Genomic DNA, 26694 nt, shown 5'->3' on the forward strand with positions numbered 1-26694 from the left:
ATATTTTCTTGCTTTATTGCATGTCTGGTCATTTTTTCTTGTATCTGCACATTTTGCATAAAAAAATAGTAGAGACTGAACTAAGCAATATTTACTTCCAAGTCCATGCCCTTTCATTTGTGTCAGGCTTGTTGACTGAGAAACAAAGTCAATCTGATCAATGGGACTGGGCTTTCTCGCAACGTTAGTTTGACTTTAGTTTCACCACTGTCTTCAAATAATTTGAGCAGAATCAGTACTTACTCTCTCCTTCAGGGTGTGGAATTTGAGTCCTCGTGAGGTTCTAGAGATTGCTGCACTTTACAACCAAGCTTCCAGTTTTTTGAAACATTAGATATATATCTCTTTGCTTTACAATTCAGCTGTTATTTGGACTTTTAAGACTTCTCTTTGCTCTCCAGTCCTATACCAGGATTTCTGCGCCTATGGAATTCTCTCTCTCTCTCTGCCCTGAAATGTCTCAAAAAGATTTCTCTCAATTCTCCAGTCCTACCTTGGCAGCTGAAAGTCTGGCATATCTTAAACTCATTTCTCTCAGATTGCCTGTACTACTCTCCTTCACTGGCAAAGGATGGCTGCTCTGCACTGGTAGGCTCCACACACTTAGGCAGGATCACTTTTAGCTTTCCTGCGTCATCCTACAGTGTGTGGTATATCACATGCTCAGCACTAGGTGAAGACCCATATAACAGAGTTTGCAGGTATGTTTAGACCTGCCCTGTGGCTGAGGTGCTTTAGAATTATAATCTACCTCACCAGTCCATAGGTGGCCATTAAAACCTAAAGTTTTGGCTTTTTTTTTTTTACTACCTCTTTCTATGATTTATTTTATTTTATATTTTATTTATTTTATTTTTATTTTTGGTAATCTGTTAAGGATGAGAGAAATGGGAATCTTTTTCCTCCCACAAATGATATTTTCTGGAGTTTTGTACATTTAGGTTCTTTTCATCATTAGCTTTCTGTTGAGTTCACAAAACTCTAATTTTAAAGCTTATCAGGCTTGTTTTTGTTGTTAGAATGAGAGTTGATCTTTTGTGGCTTACTATATCCTAAACAGAAGTCACTATATAATTTTTTGTAAGTTAACTAACCTCTCTGAGTCTCCTCTGTAAGATGACCTATGAGATGCTTGTGGGGATTAAAGATGATGTGTCATATATTCTCATTACTTTTCCCTTTCTTCTTACTATGGTACTTGACATAGTGCACAGTATGATTATAAAAACAAATTCATTGTGTACTATTTCTTTCTCCTTCGTTTATTTATGTGTTTCTCTTTGTCAATGTTCATCCAAGTTGAATAAACTGAGTTTCACCTGTTGCTTCAGAAAATCTTATTCATCCTGAAATATATTAAATTTATTCAGAGCTATGGCTTAAATAAATTAATAGCCAGCCCTTAAAAAGTCACATACAATTGGATACTGACTCTCAAATATCATAAAATAGATGAACATTTTAATGAAACAACCACAATTACAAATTCATATCTCCAAGCACATAAATATGTTAATAAATACTTTTTGACAGACATCATTTTTTTTGAGCCAGGAAATCTGAGCGACAGAGACATTAAGATGAACTGCTTAAGGAAGGAACGTAAACCACAGCAGAGCCTATTCTTGAACATAATTTTACCATCTTGATTCACACAGCAGTCTAGATCATGCTGCTAATTTACACAGATTTGGGATTCCTGGAACCTACTTTTACATAACAATCATTATTTTTTAAAGAGACAGAAAGCATATATATTAAGTTCACTTCATTTTTTTGGATGAAACATTAGTAAAAATGCCACAAGAGTGCAGAAAACCATATGTAAGAGACAGTAGGTTATAGAAAATGGCAGGATACATTTGGCTGCAGGGTATAACCTTACACTGATACTGGTTAATATTCCTCATGTCTCTAATCCACTCTTCCCATTCAACACCAATAAACCTACAATGGAATCCAAAATCCAAATGTTGGAAGATGTCCAAGGGTTATCCCTCATACTCTGCTTTCTAAGACAAAAGAATCATCTTTTTTTTTTTTTTTTTGAATGGAGGTTCTGATTAAACCCTAGCTAAACTGACTTGAGTACTCTGGCTTACATGATGCCCTGAAGGATTATTACTGATGTCATTTATGTGATCACAAGCTGTGTTTACAGCAATAAAGAAAGCCAGGCTTGGGTAGCATTAATAGTCCTACTAATTACACTACTATAAAACGTTTATGGATGGTATAAATTCCTAAATTATTATCCAATGTTCTGGCATTGGCATTCTTCCAGAGGAAGGTATCACAGGGCTCATTTGATTTCCCTTTTTTTTACACTAATTCATGAGAAGATGAAAATAAGAGACTATGTGAATGAAAGAAGGAAAGGAATCTATTGGGGCACACTCTTACACCAAGATCGTTATGATTTCATGATTTTACTTTAGGACTTAAAAGTTATTTCATGTTGTCAATAAACATATGAAAGGAAGCTCATTTTAGTGGTAATAAAGGAAATAAAATATAAAATAATAAAATATTTTTCACCTTTCAGACTGACCAGAAAATTATTCATAATTTTCAATGGTTACAGTTCAGGGAAATAGGTACTCTTGAATACCATGAATAGGCTTTTGAATTGGTAATATTCCTTTTGGGGTCTGTGAAGGGGAATTTTTATTAATATTTAGAATGCCCTTTGACTCAGCATTTATTTTTAGAAACCTAAACAAGACACAATCATATGTATACAAAGATATACCTACAAAGATGTTTTCTAGAAAAATGGATGGAATAATTTGAAATCGGAAACAATCTGCATGACCACTAACTGTGGGCTTATCAATGTTTTCACAATAACTAAAGTGAAAAAAGGAAGCTGCAGGCTGGGCACTGTTACTCACACCTGCAATCCCAGCACTTTGGGAAGCCAAGGTGGGTAGATTGCTTGAGCCCTGGAGTTCGAGACCAGTGTAGCCAACATGTCAAAACCCCATTGTCTCTACAAAAAATACAAAAATTACCAGAGCATGGTGGTGTGAGCCTGTAGTTCCAGTTACTCAAGGCTAAGGTGGGAGGATTTATTGAGTCCAGGAGGGCAAGGGTGCAGTGAGCCATGATGAAGCCACTGCACTCCAGCTTGGATGACAAAGGGAGACCCTGTTTCCAAAAGAAAAAATGAAAACAGAAGAAAAAGGCAAAAAGCAAGCTGGAGAACAACTTGTATAGTTTCTAGCATTTACACAAAAAACACATTATAATTATGGATATAAATGCATATGCATGGAAAAATGCCATGAAAGATAAATAAAATTTAACAAACATTTCCTTTAGTGAATGGGATTTATGGTAGAGGAGAAGCACTATTACTTAAAAAAATTATATTTATATTTGAAATGTTTATATTGACATAAACACTAAATGTTTATATTCATGTCTACCTGGGTAATTTAAAAGATAAAGGTAAACTTAAAAATGAGGTCAGGTTTGGTGGCTCATGCCTGTAATCCCAGCACTTTAGGGGAGGCCAAGGCAGGTGGATTGCTTGAGCTCAGGAGTTTGAGACCAGCCTGAGTAACATGGTGAAACTATGTCTGTATAAAAAATACAAAAATTAGCTGGGCATGGTGGTGCACACCTATAGTCCCAGCTACTTGGGAGGCTGAGGTGGAAGAATATCTTGAGCCCAAGAGGCAAAGGTTGCAGTGAGCCCAGATTGGACCACTGCACTCCAGCCTGGGCGACAGAGCCCACCCTGTCTCAAATAAAAAGAAAAATAAAGTGGTTCTAATATTGTCATCTCAAATACAGTCTCAGAATCTCTTGGCTCTCCATGGCTTCTCTGTATAATTTAGCATATAAATATATTAGCAAGTGGGCATATTAGCCTGTTATATCTATTCTATAAGTGGGCATGTGCCTTAGAAGCAGTCCAACAAATTTATTTGATTCAAATATTTCTTATTAAGGAGATTTTTCCATTTATTTTAACTCTCAATTTGGATTGATTTTAAGTGGAAGTTCTATATAGTTAGAGATGAATAGGGTTGAGTTTAGCAATAATAATTAATAGAGTGCAACATCAACAAAAAAGTATTTGTTATGAAATTTGTGCCTGAAATATTAGTTTGCTTTTCTACATTAGGATCAAAGTCTCCCACTCTGAAATCCAAGGCAACTCGGCTTGCATTTTAGAAGACACTCTGCTCAAAGAACGAAAATTAGCATAGTACATCTTTGGCCTCCTTTCCTCAGCTAGACAGGCTAATTAGAAAGCAGGTATAGCGACGTCCTAGTACCTTGATTTTGAGTTTCTTTGAATCCTTATTAAAAGATCTTATTTTGGCTCACGGAATAAAGCACAGAAGTACATGTTGATTTGATTTCAATAGATATGAAAAATAATCACTTTTTATTAACTAATTCCTCTCTTATCTGTTTTATTTTTAATCCTGATTTCAATCTATATCATAAATGATGAAAGATTTAAACTGTCATCCAATGCCTATAATGTTTTAAAAAAGGAATTGTTGGGATGAAGGTGGAGCAGGTATCAGAGACAGAAAGCAGTTCAAAGGTGGTAACAGCAGTCCAGGTAAGAGGCCATGGGTGGCTTGACTGGGGGCAGTGAGAGGGCTGATGTGGATGGAGAGAGGGCATCTGTAAGGGTCTCATACAGTGTTGGGAACACAGTGAGCTCAATAGATCATCGTTAAATTTAACTGAAGAAAACTTTCCATCAGTCAATGTATTCTTCAACCAAATTAATCTCCAACCTCAGAGATGATGTGGGATCTCCAAGTTTGTTTGTTGAGTTTGCTTAAATGTCAACTGAAGAAAACTTTCCATCAGTCAATGTATTCTTCAACCAAATTAATCTCCAACCTCAGAGATGATGTGGGATCTCCAAGTTTGTTTGTTGAGTTTGCTTAAATGTCAGCCATGGGAGGCTGTATAGATATACAGGAGATATTTATGGTGGGGCTGTAGAGACCTTAGCTAGGGTAAGATTCCATTTAATGCTTTGCAGGTAAAGCCATGAATAGATTTTTCTCAGAAATTTTGGTTCAAGATTAATAGGACACAATAACGTTTTCTTCAAAGGAATGATCATTGCTACATTTGTTTGGATATTTACCTGGGATACTTTCTGAAAACACATTAGGACTAGTGGAAATTGTGCATATTGTGACGTTGCTATCAGACGCACCATTAATTTACTCCTCTAGAATACTATGAAATGGTAATCGAATACTCTGAAAGATGTGAAGAACATTTGCTGAATGGAGCATGCTGCATACTCAGAAAAGGAGATGAGCTAGTTGGTTAGGAAACTGATATGTTGCTCTCTCTTCCCGCCCCTCTGCAGATGCTAAGAGTCCCAGTGAATGGTTGTACATCTTTGTTCTCTGTCAGATCCTGGGATAAAGCCTGTGAACCCTGATAACCTCCACTGTGTTTTTACTTGGTCACTTTATAACATAAGATTATTGTGGTTTCTAATATTTTATGGGGCTTGTTAGAAACTTCAAAAGAGTTTAAGTTCAGTATACCAGCAAGAGCTGAAGGTATATCCCCAAATCACCAAGAAAAGGAGTAAAGCCAGTTTACCACTACATACAAGGGTCACTAGGGTTTAAAGTCACTTGCTGTAGACCACTGATCCATATATAACTGCTCATAAAAGAAGAGGAGACAACAAGAGTCTTGGAATTTACTCATATCCCCCATCTGCATTTTCACTTTCTACGTTTCCAGTTATCCACTGGTAACCACTGTCTGAAAATAAGTGTGTACCATACAATAAGGTATTCTGAGAGAGAGAGAGAGACCATATTCACGTAACTTTTTTATGGTATATTATAGTAATTGCTCTATTTTATTATATTGTTGTTGTTAATCTCTTACTGTGCCTAATTTATAAATTAAACTCTACCATAGGTATTCATGTATGTATAGGAAAAAATATAGCATATATATAAGGTTCTGTACTATATGCTGTTTTAGGCATTCATTGATGGTCTTGGGATATATCCCCTGAGGACAAGGGAGGAATATTATAGTTATCAAAACAGCCTACTGGTCTAGTTCATAGAACCCCAGCAACCAAGAAGCTGCCACAGCTAAATCTAAGTAAAGGAAGTGGATGATGTCTGTACAATTTTCTTCCAGAGAGACAGTTGGTGTAAGAGGTAAGGAGAAGATAGTGCAGGGACTAGAGGAACAGAAGCTGTTCTTCTTAATGCAAAGTCAGGGTCCATTTGCACAAAGTCCTTTCTTTGCATGTGAACCATTGAAGAAAGGCTAATGGGAGGCCATGAAACAGCAAACTCCTGATTCTAATGGTTATAATGAATTCTTCTGCTGTGAATAATTGGGGAAGTCAGGGCTGGAGCTGGATGGAGAGAAGAACAGTGAAGTGGATGACAGCGAAGTTCAGTCATGTGCTGTATAACGATGTTTTGGTCAACAGCTGACTGTGTATACAATAGTGGTCCTACAAAATGTTAATGGAGCTGAGAAATTCCTACTGCTTAGTGATGTCATAGCTATCACAACATCACAGTGAAATTACTTAATTTTTAAATTAGTTTAGTGTAGTCTAAGTGCACAGTGTTTATAAAATCTAGAGTAGGGTACAGTAAAGTCTTAGGCCTTCCCTTTCACTCACCACTCACTTAGCCAGAGCAATTTCCAGCCTTGCTAGCTCCATTCATAGTAACTGCTGTATATAGGTGTACCATTTTTAATTTTTATATCATATTTTTACTGTACCTTTAGTATATTTAGATACATAAATATAGACTCATTATTGTACTACAGTTGCTACGGTTTTTGGTACAGTAAGTAACATGCTGTAAAAGTTTATACCCCAGGAGCAATAGGCTTTACCATATAAGCTAACCATATAGTCTAGGTGTGTAGCAGGCTATACCATTTAGGTTTGCGTAAGTATACTCCATGATGATTGCAGAATGAAAAAGTTGCCTAAGGATGCATTTCTTGGAACATATCCCTGTATTAAGTGAGGCATGACTGTAAATGCTTTTGCAATGGAAGTTTGGTGAAGATAAGGGAAAGGATGGCCCTCAGATTTGTACTCTTGCAGTTATGGGAACTCTTTACTCGTCACTCTCTTCCTCTATCTGTAAGCTTGGAGAGGGAAGGAGAAGGGGGATCATCTTTACTCAATCAGGGATCCTTTGCACAGTGACTGACAGATGAAGAAAGCCTTCCAAAAGCATGCGCGGAAGAAATGAATAGTGAATGAAATAATGAACAAGTGAGTTCCTGAAGAAAGAAATGAGGGACTGAGGAATTGAAATTTATATAAGAAAAATCTGAATAAGATGTAATCAGTTTGGAGCCTTCTGGAAGGTTCTATATAAAGTAATCACGGGCAGAACTAAAACTATAAAACTCTTCTGGGGAGAAGTTGCATCCTTGGCTTAGGCACCAGGTTGACTCCTTGAGTTGACTCCTAAGAGATACTCTCGGTGTAGGAACACATTCACCAACGACTTTCTTTTTGGGTATCTAAATTACTTAACACATCTAAGGTCCAAACAATAGAAATCAGGGGTTGAGAGTTAATAATTTTCCATGTAGTAAATAACTTACAATTTTTAACAGTGCAGAGACTTCTACATTTATGTCACTTACATAAGCTATGCCCACACATTTCTCTGTTGAAAAGAAGTTACTTACCAAGTTCCTTAACTTTATTTTTAGAAGGTGAGTTCTTTGCTTGCTTCTGAATGATCTAACTTAGTTTCTTTTAGCCTAACAAAAGTTTAAAATCAATAGCTTGCTTAAAGCTGTGCTATAATCGTCCTGAGTTTAACACTGCACAGCTGGAAATTTCGACCTCAGCGAATGACAGCCACTAAGCCAAAAGTTGAAATCTGCTTCTAGATTTAGAACCTGCCACTTTGAATTTGGTAAGTCTCCAGTAGTCCATTCAGTTTGTCCGTGGCCTACTCCTCCAGCTCAGCAATGGCTGAGCAACAGCTCCATGATCTGTGATATCATGGTCTTCCCCTCTTCTCAAATGACATCCCAGTGCCACTTCTCCGGCTTTATAGCCCCCCTCCCCCAACAATGCTTTGTGTTCTCTCAGGGCATTTTGCAACTCTTTTTTTTTTTTTAATCTTGCATTATTTTTAAGTTTTATTCCTCTCCCCACCCTGATTTTCCAACTCTGAAATAGAACATTCTTCCCCCGTCTAAAAATGGGGGCACAATTTCTTTTAATGACCTCATCTGAGGATAGTTCTTGTCTTCGGAGTAGATCATTAGTAAGGCCAGATCTCCACTTATAGATTTCTTACTGTGGTTTCCATTGTGATGGCCTTAACAGGGATGTGTTGCTCATTGATTATTCCAAGTAATTGCTGGAGATTAGGAACTCAGGTTATAAACAATGATCCAATTTCCCCTCTGGGAATGCATCTGAAGATTTCTACTGTTTTAATGATAGGGTCTTCCAAAGTGTCTGCGGCACCTGTGCCCAAAACTGAGTCCTTGCTGGAAGTCATCAGGGGCAGGAATGTCATCCTGTCCTGGCTTTGACCAAATCACACTTCTTTTTCCTCAGCTTCTTCAGCTGGCATGTACCTCAGTCAGCAGGCCAAATGGAAATTGGGTGTTCCAAGCTGCATTGCTTTCTGTATGTGTATTCAGTCGGCTGCAGTTTACAATGCATTCTGTGTGTATTGTGGATGAGAAAACACTCAGGAAAGAAGGTAGTCAACCTTCATTCACAGTATGCTTTATTTTGATTGGTACCCTAGTGCTCCGAGCCTTTTCTTGAGCAAAGAATAGTAACTATGGAGTGGTTTACTCCAGACACAACTTAAACAGAATCTGGATCTTCTCTGCAGTGTCTGCATTTGTAATAACAGTTCTGTCTCAGTCAAGGGAGTAGGAATCCTTTTCTTCCCGTTTCTCCCCATTTGTCTATCAGTTAAGGCTGGGGGAGAAGGAAAAAGCTGGGGTGAAGAGAGGAAATGTGAGAAGAGGTAGGAAACATACACACACAAAGAAGGGGAGAGAAAGGGTTGGAAGTAATTCTGCCTTAGGGTTTCTGAGTCCTGATGAAAGCTCTAGAAGCAGCACTGGTCTAGGAAATTGTTTTCTCCACTTCTTCCTTTGGCAACCCTCCCTTACCCTTCCTAATCTCTCATAACTTGGACCGTTTGGATGCAGGTATGCCTAAAAGTCCAAGGGTGGCTCTGGCTCCTTCTAAACAAAGATTTGGGGTTCCTATTGTTTCTCTTGGCTTGGCTTTCTCAGGCAGAAATTCTTTGACTCTATACCCTGGGGGAGGAGCCTCTGAGCTTGTGCATTTAGGAATTAGTCTTGCGCTAGTATAATATCAGTGAGTTCTCTCACAATGGCCACCGTAATGGTAAGAATACATCTAAAACAACTCTTTTAGTTTTGATCCTTCTATGAATTACACTTGTGCCTACCTGGCATCCAGGGACAAGTGAAGGAGGACACACATGCTGGAATATGGTCACTGAATTTCAGAGTCCTCATGGTAGAATTTATTCAAATTAAAGGTTACATGTACAAAATCCAACTTGCTGAGAAGAATCAATATTTAGTAAGCAAATCTAATGTTGATGATGGCGTATTATATTTAGTTTATTGTTTTCTGTATGTCTGATACTGTCCTATAAGTTTTTAATGCATCATCTTAACCCATATGAAACTTGTGAAGAAGTTACTATTATTATTCTGACTTATGAAATGACAAGATACAGCATGGACAAGTTATAGATACTCATTAGGGTGACTCAGTGACTCTTGAATTTTGACTGAATTGAGAAATAAAAAAGTCCAGATCCTAATTGTTTAAAATGATATTTTAATTTAGTTGGCTTAAGTAATCATTCCTAAATACGATTCTTAAAGATAGACATTGTCTTAGAAATGAGTAATTAGGCAGTTAAAAACAAAAAAAGTGATATTCACTCTATTTTTTAAAGAAGCTTTAAATAGTAAAACAAAAAATGGCCATAAACATAAATTCTAATCATATTTTCTTTTATTTCGAGTTATTTCTTTTATGTTTTTCCTCATACAGACCATTGAAGGAGCCCAATCACTTCAACTTGTAATAAGCCCCAGTCCATCTGCAAGTATCACATTTATATTTGGTGAGCTACGTGATGATCCGCCTTCTAGTCCTCAAAAATTTTACAAATGGCTACCAATGAAACTAGACAGTCAAAAAATGCATAGGCAGGGAATTCTGATCCAAAGATAATTACTATGCAGTTCTATAAGTCTTAAAGAAAACAATTATTTGCTTCATTTTTTCTTTCCTGCAAATCTCATGCAGTATACTGCAATAGTGTCTGCAAGATGGCTAACTGCTGAGTCTCTGATTTAATGAAAACTTAGGGAAAGCAATTCAGTTCACTGCAAGGACTGCTTTGTTCTTCCATTATGATTCTATTTTAATGAGAAAGATGATTGTAAAGATAAACTCTATTCCTCTGAATTTTTACACTAATTACATACAAAGCACTATTTTGGCAGAAGGGGACTTATCTCCTTCAGGCAACACAGTTATCATCTTGTAAGCAACCTTCAGTCTCCCATATGAATGCTGGAGCTGTGTGCCAGGAATGAGTATTGCTCTATGCCAGCTCTCAGCATGGATAGATGAATGCTTAAAGATTTCCAGAATTAATAGTCAACATGGACTCCAGATAAAACAGGCAGACCACCCCTCCCCTTAAACTTATATGCTGTTTAAAATAAAAGAATCAGGACATTCATTAATAAAGTATTTGGCATGGGGGAATGAAGCAATGTCTGAAATATAAAGAGAGTGTGTGTGCATTTGTGTATAAATTTATGTGAGGATTCATTAAGAGGAGTAGATGGTGTTACATATTCATGTCAATTTCCTTCCATCTAAAAGTCATTTATTGTACTAAGTGATACTATGAGTTCTATGTAAGGTATCACTCTCTTTAGGATTCATACACATTGGCCAGCTGTGGTGGCTCACGCCTGTAATCCCAGCACTTTGGGAGGCCAAGGCAGGTGAAATCATTTGAGGTCAGGAGTTCAGGACCAGCCTAGCCAATATGGTGAAACCCCATCTCCACTAAAAAAATACAAAAATTAGCAGGGTGATAGTGGCATGTGCCTGTAATCCTGGGTACTTGGGAGGCTGAGGTAGGAGAATTCCTTGAGCCTGGGAGGCGTAGGTTGCAGTGAGCCAAGATAGCACCACTGTATTCCAGTCTGGGTTACAGAGTGAGACCCTGTCTCAAAAAAAAAAAAAATCATAAACATTAGCACAAACAGGAAATGCACTATTGGACACTATAAGTTTCATTAAGACTGAGGGAGACCCTATTTGTTGCAGATTCATCCTGTAAGCACTGCTTATATATGGAATGCATGTGTTTTGCATTGTTTGATGAACTTTAAGCTTGATAAGTCATGTAACACTAGAATATTCCTTGATACAGGTATAGTTTTTTTTTTTTTGAAACAGTACTCATTCTTGTAGTCTAAAATGATGTCACAAAAAATTGGGAAGTTTTACCTGCTTGTCCTAATAGCTCTAAGCCACTGAGGGAATAGCTGTATATTGCACACTCTAGATCCAACGATAAATTATTCCATCATGGTAACTGCCAAGTTATAATAGTCAACTTTCTTTTTTTCCCCCCTTCAGTCAGCAGCATTGAAGTATAACTTAGATACAATAAAATTCTCTCCTTTTAAGTGTATAGTTTGAAGAGTTTAACAAATCTATATAGTCATGTGACCTCTGCAACAACCAAGATACAGGGAACATTTCCATCTTCCCAAAAGTTCGCTTGTGCCCCTGTGCAGTCAGTCTCCTCCCACCACTACCCCAGGCTATGGAAACCACTGATCTATTCTCTGTCCTTATAGTTTTGCATTTTCCAGAACACTGTATAACTATGCAGGATGTAATTATATAGTATGTATACTTTCACATCTGGCTTCTTGCACTCAGCGTAATGCTTTTGAGATTAATCCATATTGTTACAAGTATCGGTAGCTTATTTCTTTTTATTGGTGAGTGACAGTCCATTGCATTGAATTTACTGCGATTTGTTTATTCTTTCATAAGCTTATCCTTTCAGGAGCTGATGGGCATTGGACGTTACCCTTTCATAAGCTGATAGGCACTTTGGTAGTTTTTGGCAATTATGAATAAAGGTTCATCTCTTGGAAAAATGCAATCGTTGGGTCACATGGCAAGTGTACATTTAGCTTTAGGAGATACTGCCAAGCTATTTTCCAAAGCAGCATTACAATGTACGTTCCCATGTACAAGCAATATATGAGCGTTCCAGTCGCTCTACATACTGGCAGGAAGTTTTGCTAGACGTGGATTCTAATTTTCTTGTGTAACTTTCTCTACCAATTTCTCAGCATGATATTTGTATAACACCCCAGCCCCAAATCTGTTCTTCTGTTTTCCTAGACAACATAAGCATAATTCCCATGAAGCATCTACCAAAGATTCATCTCAGAAATCCCTGAGGTGCAATCTTTATACTGTGGGGGCTAAAACTCTCCAATCATACTTAAGAAGTAAAAATAAATGCAACCTGACAAGAAATAGGAATGAAGATTTGCCAAGTAATTTCCCACAGGAGAGACTTTTTAAGAGGCTCCATTTAATACAGACTTAGGTAAGTGACAGATATGTCTCCCACGGCTTCCAAGGGAGTTATAATTTAGTATTTACATTTGCCAAGTGCTTTCTTATTATGCCCACATGCCCATCCTTTCTTTTCAGTGATTTAGTCAATGTTACCCAGAGAACTGGGAACTGGGCTGTGAATGAGCAGAATTCAGGCATTTGCTCTGAGAAAATCTTAGGTCCTGGTTTAATTCTTTCGTTGTTTTTTTTTGAGTGCCTATGAGAAGCATTAAATAAAATTGCAATGAAAGTAGGGGGCACAGATTCACAGAGGCAGAGGTGTATTCACAGATCAGGGGAGGTCAGATCTTTAGATGACTCTAGAGTCTGACATACAGGGAAATGCTGGCTACCTAAGTTTCCAAGACTTTGTTGTGGCTACCCGATACGCCTATTTTATTTTGCAAGAAATTCTCTATGTCTTCTATTTACGTTAAGTATTTTAAATGTGATATTGGTCATTGAGAATTTAGCCTATATAAATATATGTGAGAAATGTAGTATTTCTGTAGAGAACAAATACGAAGCCTTTCTTGAGTTGGAAGAAACAACAATTACATCTTAATGCTTCCTCAGCTGCCACCCCAACCCCCTCAAAATAAATAAATAAATAAATCAAGCAGGATACTTTCTTGGCACAAACTCTGAGATGAATAGTTATTTAAAATGCCAAGGTTTGTGAAACTGGACCATTGGGTCATGACTTGTGTCCAGCTCTTTGCATAGGCAGTGCTGTCATATTTATATATTTCTCTTATCTCTTCTGCCCTACTTGAATATTTGGGTGGACAAAGGAGGATAGTAAGCAGAAGGGGCCAGTAAAACACAGGTGTTTGAATACCCAACTAACTTCCTTGCTTCAGCCTCCTCACTTAGAATTAACATTTGAAGCTAGACCTCTAGGATTTCCATCTGCTAGAATTTAACGTTCAAAGTGAGTATTTCTCATGAAGAGTAAAGCATGCAGTTCACTTTTCAGTATTCTTTCTTTGAAAAAAATCAAACGGATTCTACATGGTGATATTTTTATGAGTGTTCTATTAGCACTATTAGAGACTTGTTTCATTTTTACACTTACACAAACAGATAAATGATTCAATAAATAGTTTAATGTATATGTTTCAAAAATTCACTGAAAAGCAAAATACACGCCATACTCATCAAATTGCCTTTAGCTGGAAGCTTGTCTTTTATCAAAATTGGAAGAGCTTGTAAAAACACTTTTTTGTTTGTTTTTTGCATTTTAGGTTTTGGGGTACATGTGAAGAATATGCAAGATTGTTGCATAGGTACACACATGGCAGTGTGATTTGCTGCCTTCCTCCCCATCACCTATATCTGGCATTTCTCCCCATGCTATCTCTCCCCAACTCCCCACCCCCCAAAAATACTTTTCAATGAAAAAGCAAAACTTGCAGAACCAGTCACCAAGAGTATTGAAGTTGTTAGTACTCTAATAACACTCAATGATGGCAACATTTTCTTTTCTTTTCAAGATCTGTATATAAAAAGAAGCAGACACTTATGATTCTAGTCATGCTTTCATTACTGATACCCATTTCTCCCTACCACTATAAGTTGAGGAGGAAAATAAAGGCTCAAAGTGTTTTCTTTTTACTCTCAGCATCCTGCCTTTACTCCCCCAGCAATGAGTAAACTGCTGGTGTGAAAACAAAAAGGAATTAGAGAAACAAGAACGTAGAAAAATGCTAGCAGAAAGAGAAGAGGAAATTATTACTTATTGAATTTTTATGATTTATATATACTCAGAAGTTAAAAAACCCCAAGAGAGAAATCACAGGTATCTATTATTTAAAAACTTAAATGTAGGCTCTGGGAAGCAGCAAGATTTTTGTCACCATAGACTAGAGAAGCTTATGGGCAAAAAGTTTGACGATACATGTTTTCTTGATAGAACTGTATCCTATTTTCATCTTCGTCTTTAAAAGCCTGTCATATTTCTTGCTTTTATATCACAAAAGCAAGAACTGGTGGTCTTCATTGGACCCCAGTCTGTTCTCGCTTCTGATTCATAGTCTCAGCATTTTATTTCTCTGCTGCCTGATTTCAGCCGGAATTACATGGAATTTTAGGAAAAGAGTGGATATAAGGAGTATTTTGAGTTTCCTAGGCAAATACAAATGTTTTTGGAAGCTTCACTATGCTTTCTTAGTCATATTCCTGAAGCCCCACTTTGTATGAGTTATTTGGATTTCAGGCTTTACTTCAATGAGTACATTTTAATTTCCTAACTAACTTCTCAAAGTGGTTACAATTAAGCTATTGATGTAATAGTTATCTCTATTTTACCTAAAATCTCAAACTTGATACAATGTCAACAAAACTACTTTTGTAGACATTTCTTTCTACAAAGTTGTACTTATGAAGGTCTTTGTTATGAACAGTAAGCATTTAAAAAAATTTTTTGAACCAACTGGAAGAACACCAAGCTCCAACTATAAAGAGGGCTAGACATAAAATTTGCTCAACGGGATACGATATTTTATAGGAAGATAAAAAATATCGTTTTTTTTGTAGGAATTTTTTGTAGGAATCAATTAATAATCAAGGGCAAACTCAACTCGAATTCATTTTGAAACTTATATTGGAGACTGCTGCTTCAGAGTCTTTGATCATGGGTCCAATGAGATTTTGATAGGGAGAATTCAGTTTAACTTTGAAGTCAAATTTCAGCAAGGCTTTCATAGTAACGTCACCCTTGATGCTCTTGAAAGGCTTCTTGCATTTAACACATTGTTTTAAATGTGACAATCATTAAATTTTAGAAGATATGTGATTAAGATTATAACTAACTTCATGCTGTTAAGTGGCCCGGGAAGGCAAAACATGGCTCAGACCTAACCTGCCTCTCTCAGGGAGCAGTGAGAAAGGAGAACTTGTGACTACGACTCACCCTTGCACACACCAGACTTTCCATCCTTTCCTCTTTGTTGTTCATTCTTTCCCAATTATCAGATGCCTGAGCAGAAACATTATGATCTCTCCAGAACATAGTACTGAATCAGCCTATAGAAAACTAATGTAATTACTATGTTTATTTCCAGATGTTAACTTAATGCCTGCCTATTAAAACTTCTAAAGATGAAGCTCAAAACAAATAAACATTCTGAGGAAGCACCCAAATGAAGACACACCAGCAAACTTAGTGATAATCGGTGTAAATGGTAAAAATCTCCAGAGAGGGTATTTTAGAAATTGATTCCCTCCGTCACAGGCTGGTAACAGCAGTCAAAATTTCCTTAGCCCTCTTCAGCCTTTCTTTCCAAAGAGCCTCCAAATTCCTTGCTGCCCCTAGTCCTTAAACTCTTTCCATTGGTCTTTCTTGCCTGTCCACCTCCACTCCACCCCCTAAGTCGTCTATGACATCCTTGTGATGGTTAATATTGAGTGTCAACCTGATTGGATTGAAGGATGAAAAGCAGTGTTCCTGGGTGTGTCTGTGAGGGTGTTGCCAAAGGAGATTAACATTTGAGTCAGTAACCTGGAAGACTCAGACTCACCCTCAGTCTGGGTGGGTACCATTTCATCAGCTGCCAGCATGGCTGGGATAAAAGTAGGCAGAGGAAGGTGGAAGGACTGGACTGGCTGAGTCTTCTGGCCTCCATCTTTCTCCCATGCTGGATGCTTCCTTACCTTAAACATCAGACCTCAAATTCTTCCCCTTTTTGATTCTTGGACTTACACCAGTGATTTCCCAGGGGCTTTGGGGACTTTGGCCACACACTGAAGACTGTACTCTCAGCTTTCCTACTTTTGAGGTTTTGGGACTTGGACTGGCTTCCTTGCTCCTCAGCTTGCAGACTGCCTATTGTGGGACTGCACTCTGTGATCCTGTGAGTCAGTACTCCTTAATCAACTCCCTTTCATATATACATCTATCCTATTAGTCCTGTGGCTCTAGAGAACCCTGGTTAATACATTCTCCTGATTGCACTGTGGTATTTCACTACATATTACACCCAGGGCTGGTTTCCCATTTAGAGTTTTGAAATTCAAAGAAAAAAAAAACCATTTTGTTCAAAATGGTCTCCTGTCCCTCCTCCTGCCTTCCCTGCACCTCACAAGGAGAGGTAGGGTGGGTCCTAAAGCCACATTGTCGATGAGCTTTCTACTACTTGGTCTCCTATATCCTCAAGCAGTTTCCAGGCTGTCAGAGCCTTGGTTTTCTCATTTATAAAAATTTGGATAATCATACCTATTTCCTTGGATTGATGGAATAAAAAGGATAATTTATATCCACAGTGGCTGGTGTGTTATAAAAGCTCAGTAGATGGTATTATAATTATTAACTCTAGGCATTTTGTTACATTTCATCTTCTAAGCTTTTCTAGCCTCTACCTATAAATTATTGGTTTAGTTGAAATAATTCTCCCTGCCCTTTAGAATGGCTTAACTTTTTTTTCCTGATTCAAGTTTTTGTTGTATCCCTGGATTCCTGAAAAGTGAGATGTACAAAAACTCAAAGACTAAATACAATGCACCACCTTGCAGTGTAGTTTGTTTGGTTCTAAAAATCACTAGGGAAGAGAAATTAATCACTTACATGGGATTTTTGGGGGGTAATATTCTAGCATTGCAAAAATTGTTCTTAATTTAATCTTAATTATATTCTTTATACTGGGCTAAATAATTATATTCTTTGAATATTAATTCAAGCTTCCATCAAGTGATTTTTAAGTCCAACTGCTTAGTTGTCTCTTCTCAATATTGCCAAGCTACACATTTCTAGTCTCTCATAGTGAATTTCTAATTAAATTTCTTCCCCATTTCTTTACTTCCTAGAGTCTGTTCCTGGACTGAGGCACCAATGGTAAAATGATGGAGATAGCTTTCATAAACCAAAAATAAAATTCGAAGCCCCTGCAACCATCCGAATGGACTCCCTCCTCAGCCAGGGCGCTCTTACAATTTAACCTGAAAGACTGGTTCAGGCCATGATGGGAAGTGGCGGTTGGACATGCCTCATTATAACCTCTCCAGCATTAATATCAACACAGACTTTAAGTCTGATAAGAAACACTTTACAACCTATTCTCTCTGAAGCCTACTATCTGTAGGCTTCCTCTGCAAATAAGAACTTTGGTCTCCACAATCCTTTATCCTAATTCAGGCTCCTTTCTATTAATCCCAGGTCTTTAGAGAAACTCAACCAATTGTCGATAGGAAAATTTTTAAATCTACCTATAAGCTAGAAGCCCCCCAGCTTTGAGTTTTGCTGTCTTTCTGGACCAAACCAATGTATTTCTTAAATGTATTTGATTGAAGTCTCATGTCCCCCTAAAATGTATTAAATGTAAAACCAAGCTGCACCCTGACCACCTTGGGCACATGTTCTCAGGTCCTCCTGAGGGCTGTGTCAGGGGCCATGGTCACCTTGGCTCAGAATAAATGTCTTCAAATATTTTACAGGGTTTGACTCTTTCTGTTGACACTTTAGATAACACATTTACTTCATTCAAAATTATTAGCTTCCAAATTATACTCATGAGATATAGCTAAGATTCAATATCAATAACTTTGGTGGCCTGAGATTTTATTGTTAAAATAATGATTTCTACTAATGTTAAACTTTAAAAAGCAAGCACTCACAGCACCAATTTTTGAGATTAAGTAAAATTGGTTTCTACAATACTTTAAACAAATCTAAAACTAAACTGGAATTCAGTATCAACTTGTTCATTTTTATTCCTCTTATGAGATAAAATCCAATATTGGTCAAATCACTATAATTAAGCATTATTATTCTGGACAGTAATCCAAATAAAGAAATATAAAAATTAAATACTGATAAATGGTTCTCATACATATTTCAAAAAAGTGTGACATTAAAATTGGTGTACACAGCTATACATGTATCCTTATCTATTATTAATGTATATAATTATCTCCAAATGTATTAATGATTTTTTTTCAATGCATATTTTACAGTTGAGAGCTACTATTTTGGGGAAAATTGATGGCTATTTCTGAGCCACAGAAAAAAGTGTTTACACCTTGTCATAGACCATTTTGTGCTGCTATAATGAATAACATATTCCATAATACCTGAGACTGCCTAATTTTAAAGAACAGAGATTTATTTCTTATGGTTCTGGAGGCTGGAAAGTCCAAGGCCAAAGGGCTCACATCTGGTAAGGCCTTTTTGTGGCATCCACACATGGCAGACAGGCACGAGAGCACACAGGAGAGATCAAGAGAGGGTAAGAGGGGGCCAAACCCACATTTAGCTGGAACCCACTTCCATGATAATGGCATTAATCCTTTCATGAGGGTGAAGCCCTCATAGCTTAGTAACCTCTTTCTTAATAGTTCCACATGTTTCTACTGTCACAGTGGCAATTTCATTTCAACATGAGTTTTGGAGGGGACATTCAAGCCACAAGACACCAGATTCAGTGGCATCATCATGTGAATCTGAAGCAATCCCTCCAGGGATGTACCCTGAGATTTTTCAACTACCATTTCCTCTTAAAAATTGGTTTTCGGCTGGACGCGGTGGCTCACGCCTGTAATCCCAGCACTTTGGGAGGCTGAGGCGGGTGGATCATGAGGTCAAGAGATCGAGACCATTCTGGTCAACATGATGAAACCCCATCTCTACTAAAAAAAATACAAAAAATTAGCTGGGCATGGTGGCACGTGCCTGTAATCCCAGCTGCTCAGGAGGCTGAGGCAGGAGAATTGCCTGAACCCAGGAGGTGGAGGTTGCGGTGAGCCGAGATCGCGCCATTGCACTCCAGCCTGGGTAACAAGAGCGAAACTCCGTCTCAAAAAAAAAAAAAAAAAAAAAAAAAATTGGCTTTCTTGCACTGACTTTTGGAGGACTTTTTGTATTGTTTGAATTATTTCAAGTTTAAAATAATTTCACATCTCATCTGAACATTTGTGGTAGTTTTCTTTTTTTCTTCTTCTGTGTTGTTATTAATAGAGTTGTCTGTGTTTACAATTTGTATCTTTCTTGTGTCATTTTCCCACAGAATATATATTTGTCTGCAATTCCTTTGGATTTCTCAGGGAAAGCATTATTTCTCATGGCAAGCATTATTTAGAATATCTGCATCAGGCCTGTTCCAAGTTCCAGGGAAAAACTTATTTAATTCCACTGAGCAGGTACAAGTAATGTTAACAGGGATTCAAATAGCGAGCAATTGTACATTTTTGCCTATACATGCAGTTCCCACTTCTTGCTGAATTCATATGATTAATTTTCTGTGTGATTTATTCATTCATTTTGTTTACTGTATTACTGCAAAATAGAAGAGTAAGATCTGGGGTTTTTAATGATCTTAACTGATGTTGTAAGCGACAAAATGTTATCTGGTCATGGCTCATCATTTTTTTAGGTGTTTCTAAACGCCGTATTCCTGGTGTTTTTGTGAGCTTACCTTGTCTGACGGCTAGTGTGGTTGTATAGACCAAGAAGAGAAGAATGTAATTGAGGAAACTCTGGAAGACTGGTGTGTTGGCGTGGAAATCTTCTGACAGATACTTGCTAGTCAACCCAATTCCACAAATAAGGAGGGATAACACCTGGCCCAGGGCCACAGAGATTAACATCTCCCTGAGAAATAAGGAAAAAAAAAAAAACAGCAAAGATCAGCAGGAAGCCAATTAAAACAGCAGCTAAAATTTTTTTTTACACTGGTAGCATGCACTGGGTTAAGTGCAAATAAATATTATTCCCTTTAGTCCTTTACAGAAATCCCTCAAGGAAGGTGCAATGATTACTGAGATTTGACAGACGAAAAAACCAAAGCTTAGAGTGGATAAGGAGTTTGTTCGCAGTCATGTAACTAGGAAGTGGCAAAACTGGGATTTGAGACCAAATCTCTCCAAAAGAGCCTAGCTTCTAGCTACTGATCTCTGGGTGCCAATGGGAGTGGGAAGGGGGTGGGGAAGAACATCATGTTGATGCTCACCATAGTATTAATGAAATATTTAGTGATGGTGACAGAGTACCTGAACACTGACTAGGAGGGACTATATTCCTGCCTCATTCTCAGGTTCTTGTACCAATAAAGGGAGACTCATTTCTTTATAGATTGAAATCCCAGATCCAGAAACCCCTAGGTGAAGGGGTTATACAAACCCCTGAAAACCAGAAGGACCGTCTGCTGTCCATTCCCAAACTTTAGAACTCAGTTTGCTCTAGGCAGCTTCGATGAGCATACAATTGCGTACACATTAAAACTGCTATTCATGAAGGAGATTCAGTACCGTGGTGGTGCAATACAACCTTTCAAATGATGCCAATTTTTTGTATTATACTTTAACTTCTAGGGTACATGTGCAGTTCGGCAGGATTGTCACATAGGTATACACACACCATGGTGGTTTGCTGCATCCAGCCCCCCATCACCTACATTAGGTATTTCTCCTAATGTTATATGTCAATTTTTTTTGTGTGTAGCTTTTTCATAGGCAGTGCCCCTGCAGACCTCTGTAGTGGGGACTACATGCAAGGGTCAAGGTGTTTATTTTGCACACAAATAAAATGCCTCACAAGCTTAACGGTCACATACACCTACATGCTTTTACACAGAAACAAGCCTTGGAAATACAAAGCAGGTTTCTGCCCTCCCTGAAGTCTCATCTGACTTGTCTGGTTTACTTATAGAAACAGTAATATAATAGAAGCAAGCAGTAGTATTTCTTTTATTAAAAGCTTTATTTTATTTTTAATTGACAATAGTGGTACATATTTATGCAATACAGTCTGATGTTCCAATACATGTTTACATTGTATAATAAATCAGAATAATGGTCAGATCAAATATTTATCATTTCTTTGTGGTGAGCACATTCAAAATCTTTTCTTCTAGCTATTTTGGAATATACAATATATTACCGTTAACCATATCACTCCACTTTGCAATGCAGTATTATTTCTAAACAAAAAGCTTTAAGCAAAGGATTTGTGGTGTTACATATTTCCTCCCCCCATAACAGATGTGAGTCCACTTTTCTGGAATGAGCACAGAGTCCTGGGCAGTACTTTGGTGGCATTTCGCTTTAAAAAAGAAAAGCATCAGTTATATTTTGTTCATTCCATCTGCTTCCATGAGGAGGAAAAATTGTGGCAAGGCACGTGGGCATGCAGAGATTTTTCTGAGGTTAACCTATTTCCAGGTACTGGCTCCTGACCTCTGAATTCAATCTCTATAAAGAAGCCAAAGACATACTTATAAACATCCATGTTTAAAATATCAGTATGCTGCTTAAAATCTTACAACAGTTCCCTACGGAATGCAGAGATCTATAAGTTCTGTGGTAGAACATCTGCAAAGATGTCTGCTGACATTACCTTTACTCTTACCATAACATTCCTGGTGCTCTGCCCAAAGGGAGGCAGGGGTGTCTTCCTCCTTTTCTGGAAGCTGAGCTGGTCTTGTGACTTGCTCTGACCAATAGAATGTGGGGAAGGGATGCCATCTGACTTCTGGGCCCAAGCCTTACAAAGCTCTGCAGTTTCCATTTTTTGCCCTAATAAAATACGGCTTCCATGTACTTCTGGTTTAAGAGACCACGTGAAAAAAAGAGAAATCCAGCCGGCCTTCACTGTCCTGACATGTGAATGAGGCTTCTGGATTCTCCTGCCCCTGTTAAACCATGCCAACTTATGCCACCATAGAGCAGAGATTCATCATCCCTGAAGATTGCTTCCTAATTGAAGAACTGTGAAAAATAATATATAAGGCTGTTTTAGGGCATGCAGATGTACAATGGTTTGTTACATGGCCAACAAATAACTGAAATCATGTCCTAAATGCTCTCCCTCCATTCCTACTACATCCAGAGCATGGCCCTCTGTTTCCCTGTATCACTCCTCCATGAAGCAGTTTCAGCCTTACAGAGCTGCTTGCATTTCAGCAGTGAGTCACGGTCTTTGCCTGCGTTCTCTTGTATGTTATTATTTCCAAAATGTTCATTGTGCCTTTGCCAGTCTGACTCTTATGCATGTTTCAAGATTTGGCTTCTATGTCACTCCCTTTGAGAAGTGTTTCCTGTCTTCTCTTCCCTGGGATGTACCTCTTTGTTACTTCTATTTCATTGTATTGAAACTAATGGCTTTAAACCTCTTGCCTCAGCTGGACTGTGATGCTTGTACAATGTTCTTCCCTGTGTCTACAGCTGGGCAAAACCATTCAGAGGAAGTAGAAAATAGGGGGATTCAAAGACAATGCAGAGGAGGCCTAGGCAACACTACACAGTTTAATGAAATAAAAGGGTAATTAATAAAAGAAAGAAAGCTAGAGGTAAAAAAGAAGAACCAGAATTAACTCAAACGATTTTAAGGGCCAGGCACAATGGCTCACACCTGTAATCCCAACATTCTGGGAGGCTAAGGCAGGAGGATCACTTGAATCTAGGAGTTCAAGACCAGCCTGGACAACATAGTGAGTCTTTGTCTCTACAAAAAATTAACAAAATTATCCAGGTGTGATGGCACATGCCTGTAGTTCTACCTCCTTGGGTGGCTGAGGTAGTAGGACTGCTTGGGCCTCAGAGGTCAAGGCTGCATTTGAGCCGTGATCACACCACTGCACTCAAGCCTGGGCTACAGAGCAAGACCCCACCTCTTATAAAAAATTAAAGGTTTTTAAGACTGCTTAAGATAAGTATGATATCTACGGACAAAAATAATGATAAGGAGCTGGTTTTAGTGGAGAAACAATACATATTTTAGGCATATTGAACTTGTGATGCCAGATGCACTTTCAAATGATCCAGCAGCATTAGTAGCATAGGATCAGAGAGGGAAAGAGAGGGCAACCAGGAGATAAATATGCAGAGGTTATAGTGATAAAAGTAACGGCAGAAATACTGGAAATGGATAATATTCCCAAGAAAGGGAGAGTAGGAGAGAACGTAAGAGAACCTTGGGAAAAATCTCTGGAGAATCCCAAGGGTGGAGGTAGGTGAAGGAGAAGCAGCACATCACTGGAGTTGGAAGTGATTAGAAGGCTAGGAGGAAGAGCAAAAGAGTTTTTGGTGTTAAGGAAACTAAGAGAAAAGAGACATCCATGGGTTGAATAGTTGTAATACTGAATGTTGCTTAGAAGGTAGAGAGAATGAAGACTGACAAGACATGATTTGTAGTCACTGCCATCTTTTAAGAGTTTTGGTTGATTGGAGAGTAACAGAGCAATACTGGTGTCATGAAAACCAAGAGAGCAGAGAGTTTCATGGAGGCGATAGCTAGTGGTGACTAAGTGAAAAGGAAATGGTGAGAAAATAAAGGTGTTGGCTTTGCAGAATTTTGAAGAATTCAAAACATTCATTGAAAGAATTTGATATAGTCACCATGTAACACAATACCAATGACGGTTGAAATAATAATGTTTAAAATGATTTAAATATTAATTTAACTTATCATTGGGTCATTCTTATTTGCATAATAACTTACATTCCTAAATGGAAGAAATATGGATAGCGTTACAATAAATGTATGAGTGTTGTTCTTGATGCTAAGTATGTCTTTTGGAGAATGCTGTGTATACAGTACATCTCTTTGGGATAAGACGGGTGAAAACTATTGCTATGACATGGATTCCTGCATCTCTATAAATTACAACTATAGTGTTCAAAACCTTGGCAATATCCTATGCTTTTCCTGAACAAAATCACACCACAAATATATGACAGATTACTTATATAAGAGAATATAATTTAGTCTTTCTTATGTATATGTGCCAATATAGTATAAAGCAACATTCTATATGCCACACACTATATATATATAAAGATGAACAGAACATAGTCCTTGTCACTAGGGAGCTACTAAACCAAGATTTGGGAGTTAGATCCTCAAATAACTTAGTACAAAATGGAGTTGCTCAAGTTAAATCAACAATAATAATTCATATTTAATAAGTGCTTACTATGTGCCAAACCATGGGCTTAGACTTACACATACTATCTTAGTTAATCCTCATAACCTTACAAGGCAGCTATTATTATTGTTCCATTTTATAGATAAGTTAACTGATGCTTAGAGAAGTTAAACAAGCAGCCCAAGATCACAGAGCTCACAAGAGAAAGAGTTTGGATGAAAACTAGGTTATGTGGTTCCAAATCTCAACTTTTAAATTACTATGCTATACTACTATTATGGTGGCAAAAATATACTCTGTGCCCTCATAGAGTGCAAGAACTTATAGCTAGAAACCTAAGTGGTTGGTTTCCAGAAATATTCTAGAGAAGGTAAAGACAAAAACTGGCCCCCTGATGAAAACTCTTCCATCAAGATATCTGTAATGTGTTCCTTTCAACAAGAGGTCAGTACAAGTCTATTCTTGTTTCTTCAGTCAAACAAAACATCAAGTCTGCCGTATTCAATTTCTGCTTTTAATCAGTGGCCATGTCATTCAGCTCCTGCTGATGTGATTTGATGGAGAATATAAATTATGGTTTTATTGGTCATGCTAATGAGCATGACATGTAAAACAGGAAGGAATGGAAGGAACCTTTTATCACATTAGTTTATGAGTCTTTTTCCTACTGCAGGGAGCTAGATATTGTAGCTATTGCAGCCTGCACATCTGAGCTAGTTCCTAGAGTCACTGAAACCAAATAAATAAGTAAATAAAAATAGAAATAAACCTAAATGCCTAAATGTTGACACTCTGCTAACTATGCCCCCTGCCATCTTGCTCTGATCAAATTCTCTTTTGTCCTCTATTAGCACGGGACAAATCCCTTTGGCAATGGGTTGTACAAAAATGTTTTCCCTGCCCTCTCTGCCTTAGGATCTCTTTAGTTCGTTTACTGATGCCCTATACCTTCTAAATATTTTCTCCTTAGGTAACTGCTAAGGTAGATTTGTGGTCCTTTCACCTAACTCCTCATGGCCTTATGACAATGTCTTCAGAGACCTTCTGTTTAGCCACTCCCTGGTCCCAAAGGTGAGGAAAGTGTCCTCATCTGCACTTTCCTATCACTATTTGCACTCACCATATTGTGTAGCTCATGAGCTCCTGTGAAGGGAATGTATTTTATTCTTTACTATGTTCCTGGTATCTTGAGGACTACTGGACAGAAAGGAACAGACGCTCAATAAACACAGGATGAAAGAGTGAACAAATTTATGAGTAAACAAGTATACGTAAATGAAAATGGCAAAGTCTTGGAAGATTTGAAAGATGGCTACTTATTTTACCTTGAAAAACTACTAGCTCTGAAAGACAAAATGATGTTGTTTTTTACGGTATTCCATCTGCCAGTTAGACACTGAGATTAATAAGCTATTTTCTGGTGCATTTCAGAGCAAGCCTGGTAAGGTGCTATCTTGCAAAAATGATGCTAAATATGGTGCTGGTTGGAATTTTGCACAGCGAGCTGTAGGTTATTCGTGTAGTATATGGAATAACACACCAGATGCATTCTAACATAAGATACATAGTTCTTATAATTTTAGTGGCAGAAATGGAGAGGAGACTATGATACATATTTTCATCTTCTTTGTTTATGCATTTAAAAGGACATCCTATCCACTTTAAACTCAGAATGACTAGACAATGAAATATGCATGAGTCTCAAGAAAAATAGTGCTGCTGGGAGCTGAATACCTGTTATAATAGAGCTTGTATTCATAAAGACTGACATAACCATTACCACCAGCACTCTGTTCTGTTAAAGAAACAGACTTTAGAATTTTGAGAGTCAACTTGTGTTCCAAATTAGATATTCAAAATAATAAGATTTAAAATAAAGCATAAACTGAATCTTGTTTTCTTCTCTTTGTTATAAGAATACATTCTTTTACAAGGTATGAAGAATTTCAACATAGTGTTACATAATCATATTGCTTTGTAATTCTCTGCCACGAAAGTGAAACAATTATGTTATCATCTTGAATTATAGCACATCAACCTTTCTGTGGCAACATCTTCATTCTGATAACTATTCTCAGGCAAATCATGTCAGATCTGAGTCAGCATATGAATTCAAACATGCATACATAATGAACA

The 26694-nt window shown here is 37.6% G+C and overlaps 1 protein-coding gene across 1 annotated transcript in view; it reads right to left on the reverse strand.

Annotated features, from left to right (window-relative positions):
* Positions 1–26694, reverse strand: part of SLC35F1 (solute carrier family 35 member F1) — a 415311-nt gene that overhangs the window by 153692 nt on the left and 234925 nt on the right. The window contains exon 2 of the mRNA XM_032274949.1: positions 20110–20285. Coding sequence (XP_032130840.1) covers positions 20110–20285 — 176 coding nt within the window. The remainder of the gene's footprint in view (positions 1–20109; positions 20286–26694) is intronic.

The sequence above is a fragment of the Sapajus apella genome, unplaced genomic scaffold, assembly GCF_009761245.1.
Source record: "Sapajus apella isolate SASKATOON/1434 unplaced genomic scaffold, GSC_monkey_1.0 scaffold6, whole genome shotgun sequence".
Lineage (NCBI taxonomy): Eukaryota > Metazoa > Chordata > Mammalia > Primates > Cebidae > Sapajus > Sapajus apella.